Genomic DNA, 10,764 nt, shown 5'->3' with positions numbered 1-10,764 from the left:
TGCTAACAGGGCCTCAAGCTGGCCTCAGATCGACTGAAGTTTGGCCAGCTCAGCAGGAACCGGACACATTTCGATCCATTTATAGATGAAGGAAAGAAAATGGATTAATGTATGGCCGGCCTTAGATTCTACTCAATAACCAAAAAAAAAACAATTATGGGCCAGTATAGCAGGTCTTAAACTGGCCACACATTATACAATTTTCTTATTCAATTTCCTTTAGGTTTACCTTCAACTATGTAGTGCAAGGGCCTGCCTGATTGCATACAAATTCAAAGTGTTTAGGCTTGACTTCATCTTATATATGGTTTTGGCAAGTCTAGAGGAAAATTGTATAATGTTGGCCAACCTTACCCCTTGTTTACACAGGTGGAACAAAAAAAAAAAAAATTACTGAACCCCTCCCCCCCCCCCAAAAAAAAAAAAAACCCATGCCACAGCTGTGATGTGTTGCTTTGTGGGGGATGGGACACTATACCGGATGTGAAGCTCAGCAGGCATTACCTCTGCCAAACACAACCCAGTCAAGTGAATAGGGTCATGCCATGACTAGGTGAATAACGCGTGGTTGTGGCACGGTGGTATGAGCTTCGCAAGGTTAAAAACAGGCAACATAACTTTTGGTCACCCTTTGAAAAAAAAAAACAATTCAACGCCGATTGCTTTTCATCAGAGGGTGGTTAACCACTTCAGCCCCGGAAGGATTTACCCCCCTTCCTGACCAGAGCACTTTTTTGCGATTCTGCACTGCGTCGATTTAACTGACAATTGCGCGGTCGTGCGACGTGGCTCCCAAACAAAATCAACGTTCTTTTTTTTTCTCACAAATAGAGCTTTATTTTGGTGGTATTTGTTCACCTCTGTGGTTTTTATTCTTTGCGCTATAAACAAAAAAAAAAAGAACGACAATTTTGAAAAAAAAAAAAACACTATTTTTTACTTTTTGCTATAATATCCCCAAAAAATATATTAAAAAAAAAATTCTTTCTCAGTTTAGGCCGATATGTATTCTTCTACATATTTTTGGTAAACAGAAATCGCAAAAAGCGTATATTGATTGGTTTGCGCAAAAGGTATAGCATCTACAAAATAGGGGGTAGTTTTATGGCATTTTTATTATTAATTTTTTTTTATTAGTAATGGCGGCGATCTGCGATTTGTATCATGACTGCGACATTATGGCGGACACATCGGACACTTTTGACACTATTTTGGGACCATTGTTATTTATACAGCGATCAGTGCTATAAAAATGCACTGATTACTGTGTAAATGACACTGGCAGGGAAGGGGTTAAACACTAGGGGGCGATCAAGGTGTTAAGTGTGTCCTAGGGAGTGATCCTAACTGTAAGGGGGATGGGCTCACTACAGCATGACAGAGATCACTGCTCCCGATGACAGGGAGCAGTAAATCTCTGTCATGTTGCTAGGCAGAACAGAGAAATGCCTTGTTTACAAAGGCATCTCCCCGTTCTGCCGCTCCGTGACACGATCGCTGGCCCCCCGGCGGACATCGAATCCGCGGGACCCGCGGGCATGCTCACAGAGTACGCGGCAGGTACCCGCGCGCCCACAATGTCGCGATTTAAAGGGGACGTACCTGTACGCCCAATCGCCCAGCCGTGCCATTGTACCGACGTACATCGTCGTGCGCTGGTTGGCAAGGGGTTAAAAACCGCCACAGATGAAAAAGGCCTTAAGCCTGGCACACACTAGTGTATATTTCCGTTCTACCCAGAGGTACTAACGATTCAATGTTAGTACAGGGACCTCCCCCCTTATGACAGGGGGATGCCCCCGCCAGAGTAATCCGCCGATTGGGAGCTGGCGGCTGCTGGTTTCCCAGGATGCTCATCTGACAGAAGCCGGTTTCTATTGGAGCGGCTGCCATACACACACGTCGAATGTCGGGCGGTTTTTATTGAACCGGCTGACGTCACCTGGACTTGGTGTGCGGAGCTTTAATCTCACCACACAGTTTGATTGTATAATCCCCTTTATATCTACTGATAGGAGGAGGAGGGGAGGGGGGTACTTTTGCGCAAAGGCCAGCTTTATTTGGCTATAAATTGTTTAGATTAAGGTGCTCATATTTCAGTTTTGTTGAATATAAGTGGATTGCATGGTGATCTTTAACCACTTCCCGCCCGGCCTATAGCAGAATGACGGCCAGGCGGTGGTTCAGCTATCCTGACTGAGCGTCATATGACGTTCTGCAGGATAACAGCCGCCGCGCGCCGGTGGGGGGCGCGCATCGCAGCGATCGGTGGTGACACACCGCTACACCTACCTCCAACGGAGGCTCTTTACCACGTGATCAGCTGTGTCCACTCACGGCTGATCACGATGTAAACAGGAAGAGCCATTGATTGGCTTTTCCTCACTCGCGTCTGACAGACGCGAGTAGAGGAGTGCCGATCGGCAGCTCTCCTGACAGGGGGGGGTCTGTGCTGATTGTTTATCAGCGCAGCCCCCCCCATCGAATGCCCACACTGGACCACCAGAGAGGCCACCAGGACCACCAGGGAAGCCCCCAACATGTGGATGGCCAGGTACATCCCCCATGGCCATCCACATGTGAAAATTAATGCCCAACATATGCCAATCAGTGCCCACAAATACCCTAAAGGTGAAAAACCTTGAGGGTTTACAACCCGTTTAAGCTGGCCATACAATCTAAATCTTAATATAAAATCTAAAAGTTAGCAAAACTATTTAATATAGAAGACCAAATCTAAACAAACCATTTTATTAGTATCCAATCTGACAGGCCCTCAAACATAGCACACACTAGTTCCACCCCCCCATTCAAAACAGCAGGGCAAAAAAAAATAACAAATAAAAACTGACAGCTTTAGAAGAGCCGCTGTACTAACTATGCAATATTAGTACAGCAATCTCCCTTGCTGTACTATTGTGTCCCCTGTCAGCAGATCTTTTTTTCAGTCCTGCCCCATCTACAGAAGCTGGCCATATCTAAAGCTTCTGTACAAACAGGCCGAATGGACGCCAGGTCATCAGAAAGCCACTACCCTTCAGAAAATGCAATCTTAGTGGCGTTCCGCCACAGCCGTCTTTGTACACCCCGCACTCGTCCGCAGTAAGCCTACAGTCTGAAGTCGCCAAGCGGACATCTTTTTACACCCACAGAATTCTTGCATTTCACACTTATTTTTAACACTAAACTGAGCTTATATCATGAAATACAGGATTTAGAAATCCGTCAAACTGTTTTGATGTTGAATTTTAAAAGCGGCGGTCTTCTGTCAGATTAGTAAACCTGTGATATCAGCAGGCTTGCAGCTGCTTTTAAAATTCAGCATCAAAACAGTCACACGGACTTCCAAATCCCGTACTTGACTATATAAGCTTATTTTACTGCTAAAACTAAGTGTGAAATGCAAGACTCCAGTGGGTGTAAAAAGATGTACGTTTGCCGTCTTCTGATTGCAGGCTTAGTGTGGACGAGCGCGGGGTGTAGCAAGATGGCCGTGCCGGAACATCACTTCTGTTACATATTCTGATGGGTAGTGGCTTTCTGATAGGACACCGGCCAATGCTGCCCGACATTTGGCCCATGTGCTTTAGACTACATAGTTGATGGTAGAGATAAAAGGAGATAATAATAATGTATTCACAGCTTTAAACAGACCTGTAAAGACTAGCCATAGATTTATCAAATTTCAGCAGGTGTCTTGTCAATTTCTCCAACCCATCAGAAACTCCAACCACGTCGTTTCCGGGTTACTTAAACCCTAAGACCCCTTTCACACCGAGGGCGTTTTGCAGGCGCTATAGCATTAAAAATAGCACCTGCAATCTGCCCTCAAACAGCTGCTCCATTGTAAGCCTGAGGGCTTTCACACCGGAGTGCTGCGCTGGCAGGACGTCAGGAAAAGTCCTGCCAGCAGCTTATTTGGAGCGGTGTGTTTACCGCTCCTCCACCGAAATCAATGGGGCAGCGCTGGGATACCGCCGGCAAAATGCCGCTATTGCGGCGCATTGCAGGCGGTTTTAACCCTTTCTCAGCCGCTAGCGGGGGGTAAAAGCACCCCGCTAGTGGCCGAAATACGCCGCAAATCCGACGCTATAGGCGGCTCGGTGTGAAAGGAGTATTAGTAGATGGAGATTTTGATGAATTGGTGGTTGGACAACACCACCGACAACCAAATGGAGCAGGGATATGCAATTAGCAGACCTCCAGCTGTTGCAGAACTACAAGTCCCATGAGGCATAGCATGACTCTGACAGCCACAAGCCTGAAACCCAGAGGCAGAGGCATGATGGGACTTGTCGTTTTGCAACAGCTGGAGGTCCACTAATTGCATATCCCTGAAACAGGGTCTGCTACTGGAAGATTTTGCTGTTTTGACACCACAGTGGCTAACGAGGACAAAGTCGTCGTCGCCTCGGAGGCAGCCATTTTGTTGGTTAGTATCGGGGCAATAATCTCTGCTCAATAATATCATGCAGCAGACTGTATACTGTTGCTGGTGTTGTGTCCAAACGGCAATTCATCAAAATCTCCAATTACTGATGGTTTAAACAAGAAACCAGAAGTGAGGTGGTTGGAGTTTGACAAGTTGGCCAAATTTCTACAGAACCCCGGCTTCTGTACACACGGGCCGAATGGCGGCCAGGTTCTTTTGAACTGGCCAATGCCACCCGACATTGGGCCCATGTGTACTAGGCTTTAGACTACAGAGTTGATGGTAGATCTAAAAAGGAGATAGTAAAATGTATTACCAGCTTTAAACAGACCTGTCAAGACTAGCCATAGATTTATCAAAATTCAGCCGATACAGCCAGGTCTGGATACTATGGCCAACACAAGACTTTCCTTAGGACCTTTTTCACACTGGGGCACTTTTCAGGCGTTTTAGCGTCAAAAATATCACCTCTTAAGCCTCCCCAGTGTGAAAGCCCAAAGTGCTTTCACATCCAGGCGGTGCGCTTGCAGGACGGGGAAAAAAAAATCCTGCAAGCAGCATCTTTGGAGCGGTTCGGGAGCGACGTATACACCGCTCCCAAAAACTCCCTGCCCATTGAAATGAATGGGCAGCGCTGCCAAAGCATCTGTTGTGCCCAAACAGCAATTAATCAAAATCTCCAATTAATGATGGTTTAAAGCAGGGTGTCTCAAACTGGCGGCCCTCCAGCTGTTGCGAAACTACAAGTCCCATGAGGCATTGCACGGCTGACAGTTGAAAGCATGACTCCCACAGGCAGAGGCATGATGGGACTTGTAGTTTCGTAATAGCTGGAGGGCTGCCAGTTTGAGACCCCTGGTTTAAAAGAAACCAGAAGACCCCTTTCACACCGAGACGTTTTTCAGGCGCTTTTGGGCTAAAAATGGCGCCTGAAAAAATGGCTCCCCTGCGGTCTCAAGTGCGAAAGCCAGAGGGCTTTCACACTGAGGCAATGCGCTGGCAGGACGTATAAAAAAAAAACCTCCTGCAAGCAGCATCTTTGGAGCGGTGAATACACCGCTCCTGCCCATTGAACTGAATGGGCACAGCCGCTTTGTGAGTTGTTTTAACCCCTTTTCGGCTGCTAGTGGAGATTAAAAAGCACCCCTAGAAATGTATATTGTGTAGTGAAGTAGCGCTAATATAGCACGTCAAAAAAAAAAAAAATTCTCAGATGCTCATGGCAAATTTTTTTTTTTACGTGCTATATTAGCGCTACTTCACTACACGATATACATTTTTAGAAGTGTTGGTTACACTATAGTAGTTTAGCTGCTTCCATTTAGCACTTTATATGTATGCAATTTTTAAATTAGCACCTTATTTGTATTGTACACTGTTGGTAGCGCATTAGTACTTTGCCATATCAATTAAAAAGCACCCCGCTAGCGGCTGAAAACCCCCACAAAAGCGACGGTAAAGAGCCATAAAATTAGCGGTGCTTTACCGCCGTCGCCCCAGTGTGAAAGGGGCCGAAATGAGGTGGTTGGAGTTTGAAAAGTTGGCCAAAATCAGACAGAACACCAACACACGGGCCGAATGGCGGACAGGTTCTTTTGAACCGGCCAATGCCACTCGACCTGTGCGCTTTAGGCCAGTGGTCATCAACCCTATCCTCAAGTACCCCCCAACAGGCCATGGTTAGCAGGTTTTCCTTTATCTTGCACAGCTGCTTTAAAAAATCAAGAGTATTTGGTATTTTGGATAGCTACTTTAAGAGAAATTCCCAAAACATGGCCTGTTGGGGGGGGGTACTTGAGGACAGGGTTGATGACCACTGGTGTAGAACACACAGGCCGAATGTCGGGTGGCATTGGCCAGTTCAAGAATCTGCCCGCCATTCGGCCCGTGTGTTGGGTGTTCTGTCCTATTTTGGCCAACTCCTCAAACAGTACTGGTTTAGACTACATAGTTGATGTTGGAGCCACAAAAAAAAAAAAAAAAAAATCAAATCTATCTATCTTCAAATATCTATCTATATAATATATTAAATATCTATATACAATATCTATAATAAATTAAATATATTATTATATAAATATATTATATAGATATTTAATATTAAATAGATATTTAATAGATAGAATGTATGTATAAAAAAAAAAATCTATTTAATATTAAATATCTATATAATATATTTATATATTTAATTTATTATAGATATTGTATATAGATATTTAATATATTATATAGATAGATATTTGAAGATAGATAGATTTGATTTTTTTTTTTTTATACATACATTCTATCTATATCGTAATATATTATATATTTAATATATAGATCTTTAATATATTATTATAGAGATAGATCTTTAATATATTATTATAGAGATAGATCTTTAATATATTATTATAGAGATAGATCTTTAATATATTATTATAGAGATAGATCTTTAATATATTATTATAGAGATAGATCTTTAATATATTATTATAGAGATAGATCTTTAATATATTATTATAGATAATATATTAAATATCTATCTATATCTCTAATAATATATTAAATATAAATATATATTTTAAAATATTCCCAGATAAACAGACCTGTAAAGACTAGCCATAGATATATCAATAATCGGCCGGTCCGGCCACATATCAATCATCTATAGACAACACAAGACGTTCCTTATAACAAGTCCCTCTACAGACACAAGAAATCGCTACAAGACCAGATAAAATAAATGTAAAAATAAAGTCTGGATTTATTACAAATAGACACTAATAACAAATAAACATTGTATCAGATTTCAGGTATGTAGAACACACTTGTAACAAACAAAGATTGTATCGGATGGACGATACAGAAATGGTTGTGTTGAGTAAAGTCCGGTGACATGGTAGACGAGGAATGTCTCCTATGAATGTCTCTCCCGGTAGTGCCGGTTCCGGTTCTCCTCTGACATAATGGAATGTCTGTACAGTCAGCTGTGACTCATCCGGACTCCTCCTGGCACACAGACCGGTCAGTCCGCTCCTATCCGGTGGACAGTCCCGGTTCCTGCGCTCCGGTCTCCTGGCAGACCCCGGACATCAGCCGGTTCTCTGGGGGTTCAGAGATCTCCCTTCTCCCGTGACTCGCTCCGCCCTTTAGCCGGGGTTCAGAAGGCCTCTACGGCTCGGACATGGACGGAGGACACGGCTCCTGGGCCCCGGCACCCCGCTGGAGGGACCCGGGACCGGACACTTCTCAGCACCCTCTGGAGGACCTCGGCCAGGCCGGGGAAGGCTCCGCCTTGTTCCTGGGGCTCGGGGGTCTCCTGCCACAGACACGCCCGCTTGCTGGGCACCAGCTCGGCGATTCCGGAGCCGCACGATCGGCGTTTGCGGCTCTCTCTGGCCTCGGGGACGGGCCGGGGCTCGGGGGGGACCTGGACGGAGGACACCATGAGATCCCGGGCGCTCCGCATCACCATGGCCAGCTGTAGGGAGCGGTGCAGCCTCATCCCTCCTCTCTGGGTCCGGGAACGGAGGAGCTTCACGGCGGACAGGGAGGCGATCCGCTGAGCTTCACGGTGGACGGCCTCCTGGTGAGCGAGGAGCTGAGCGTAGCTTTCCATGGCCGGATCCGATCAATGAAGACAATAAAGACCTCCTCCTTGTATAGAGCAGAGCGAGAGTGAGACTCCGGGCTTCCCTGGAGAGGGTTTTATACTAATCTCTGACTAAGGGGCGGGGACTGTCAATGGGCGGGTCCTCCGGCTTAAAGTACCAGGATGTGACTATCAAAGGAACGGAAAATATGATGGCCCTGCCTAGGGCTCTACCAAGGTGCAAACACAGGAATGCCAAACACACTGCATAGGGATCTGATCACCAATACTCCGCATAGATCTCACCCACATAGAAATAACACATTACTAACGGAGGAGCAGCTGGGCGTAATATCCAATCATCTTCTAGCGTCAGATCGTTCAGTTACGTTCCCATAGGACACTAATGGCCCGAATATCGTGCAACTTTTTTCGCTTAATAGTCCCAAGTAGAAAATGAATAGGTAAATAAAGTCGCGAAAATTCTCGTACGACAGAAAAAAAAAAAAATCGCAAGTGATGTCATCTGTTGTAATGTATTTGTATTGTATTTTCGGAACGACAACTACACTGACTAAACGAAAATCGTACGATCTGGTATCGTACGAGGAAAATTTTCGCGCTTGTCCTATCGAATAATATCTAATGAACTGTCATGATCGGCTCTAGAAAAGTAGCGTACGCGCGATCCGAAAATCGTACGATCTGGTATCGTACGAGGAAAATTTTTGCGCATGTCCGGTCGAATAATATCGGATGAACTGTCGCGATCGGCTCTCGAAAAGTAGCGTACGCACGATCCGAAAATCGTACCATCTGGTATCGTAGGAGGAAAATTTTCGCGCTTGTCCGGTCGAATAATATCGGATGAACTGTCGCGATCGGCTCTTGAAAAGTAGCGTACGCACGAACCCAAAATCATACAATCTGGTATCGTACGAGGAAAATTTTCATGCTTGTCCGATCGAATAATATCGGATGAACGGTCGCGATCGGCTCTTGAAAAGTAGCGTACGCATGATCCGAAATTCGTACGATTTTTCCTCGGAACGACAGTTTTCGTACGATATTCGGATCGTGTGTACGGTCCATTAGACCCCTTTCAGCCCTGGTACCCATTGGTGCCAGAAGGTTTGAGGCTTGTCTCTGTTGACTTGTCTCAACCCCACGAAGCGTCGCCCCCCCACCCCCCCCCCCGGGCCCGCCCGCCTCTCAAGCGCCCCCCCCCCGTGGCCACCCCGATTTCAAAAAGTAAAATCTGTACTACTTTTTTGCGATTTCGGGGTGCGATTTCCATTGACATCTGTGCAGAAACCCGCACAGATGTCTGTGAAATCGCAGCCGAAATCGGGACCGACATGCGGGAATGAAATCGCTTAGTTTCTGCAGCTCAGTGTGAACCTGGGCTCAAACTGGGGCCGCGCCGCGTTAGCGGTAAAGCACTGCTAGGTTTAGCAGCACTTAACCATCGTCTTAGCAGCGCCTTTTGACCACTAGCGGGGCACTTTTAACCCCCACTGGCAGCCGAACAATGGGTTCAAAGCGCCTGTGTTGCAGCACTTTACCATCATTGTAGCAGCATTTTCAACCACTAGCGGGACACTTTTAACCCCCGCTGGCGGCCGAACAAAGGTTTAAAAGCGCCGGTGCTGCGGCACTTTACCATTGTTTTAGCTTTTCGACCTCTAGCGGGGCACTTTTAACTCCCCCCTCTCCGCTAGCGGCAGAAAATTGGTTTAAAAGCACCCGTGTTGTTGTGCTTCGGCAGCACTGCCCATTCATTTCAATGGGCAGAACGTTTTGGGAGCGGCGTATGCACCACTCCCGCACCGCCCCAAAGATGCTGATTGCAGGACTTTTTTTTCCCCGTCCTGCAAGCGCACCACCACAGTGGGAAAGCACTCGGGATTTCACACTGGGGTGGCTTGAGAGGCGCTTTACAGGCGCTGTTTTTAAAAGCACCTTCAGTGTGAAAGGGGGTCTTAGGCCTGGTTCACACCTATGAAGTTTGCAGTTTGCAATTTCCAGGTGCGTTTTGCGTTTTTTCAAAACATGTTTTTGATCCAGTGAAGTCTATGGAACCAAAAACCAAGAAAAAAGTCCCTGGCCCTTTCTATAAAATGCACCAATGTGAACCACATCCATAGGAAACCATGTTAAATGGACTGAAGTGTGTTTCTGCAAAACTGAAAACGCACTAAAAAATGCATAGGTGTGAACCAGGCCTGAGGGCGCATAGTTTGCTGCGATTACAGGTGATTAAGCCCCCGTTCACATCGGAGCGATTTGACATGGCAAATCACAGCCTATTGCCAGCAACAGCACCATCCGAATCGGTGCGACGCTGGCTTTGCGGCACCGATTTCCACAAGTAGTTCCTGCACTACTTTTGGCGACTTCAGGGGCGATTTCAATAGACACCCGCACAGATGACTTTCAAATCACCCCCCCCCCCCCAGAACTAGCAATGAAATGCGGGTTTTGAAATCGGGCAAGTTCAGCTGAACTCGCACAATGTCAACGAGGGGCTAAATGCTATCTCCGGCTGCTGCAACACTCTGCACAAATTAAGTGACTAGCTATAGGGGCCAATTTGTGTGCAACCAAAACTCGGGTTGCCCGGAGACTCTGTTGGCATAGAACTGCTCAGATGAGAAGATACAGCGGTGGCACCAGCCATTAATTTGCACAAAGTACAAATAGGACAGCTGCTACTGTTGGTACACAGTGGGGTTTATTTACTAAAACTGGAAAGTGC

The 10,764-nt window shown here is 46.0% G+C and overlaps 1 protein-coding gene across 1 annotated transcript; it reads right to left on the bottom strand.

Annotated features, from left to right (window-relative positions):
* Window positions 1-7,154: 7,154 nt before the first annotated feature.
* IER2 (immediate early response 2) lies at window positions 7,155-8,128 on the bottom strand. The gene has a single exon (XM_073624151.1). The coding sequence runs from the start codon at window positions 8,031-8,033 to the stop codon at window positions 7,575-7,577; it is 459 nt and encodes a 152-aa protein (XP_073480252.1). The 5' UTR covers window positions 8,034-8,128; the 3' UTR covers window positions 7,155-7,574.
* Window positions 8,129-10,764: the final 2,636 nt, after the last annotated feature.

The sequence above is a fragment of the Aquarana catesbeiana genome, linkage group LG03 (assembly GCF_042186555.1).
Source record: "Aquarana catesbeiana isolate 2022-GZ linkage group LG03, ASM4218655v1, whole genome shotgun sequence".
In the NCBI taxonomy this organism is placed as follows: domain Eukaryota; kingdom Metazoa; phylum Chordata; class Amphibia; order Anura; family Ranidae; genus Aquarana; species Aquarana catesbeiana.
This window is presented reverse-complemented; position numbering and strand designations above follow the sequence as displayed.

What these genes read in the sequence shown, in the direction of transcription:
- IER2 (XM_073624151.1), bottom strand. Translation starts at nt 8,033, where the DNA reads ATGGAAAGCTACGCTCAGCTCCTCGCTCACCAGGAGGCCGTCCACCGT.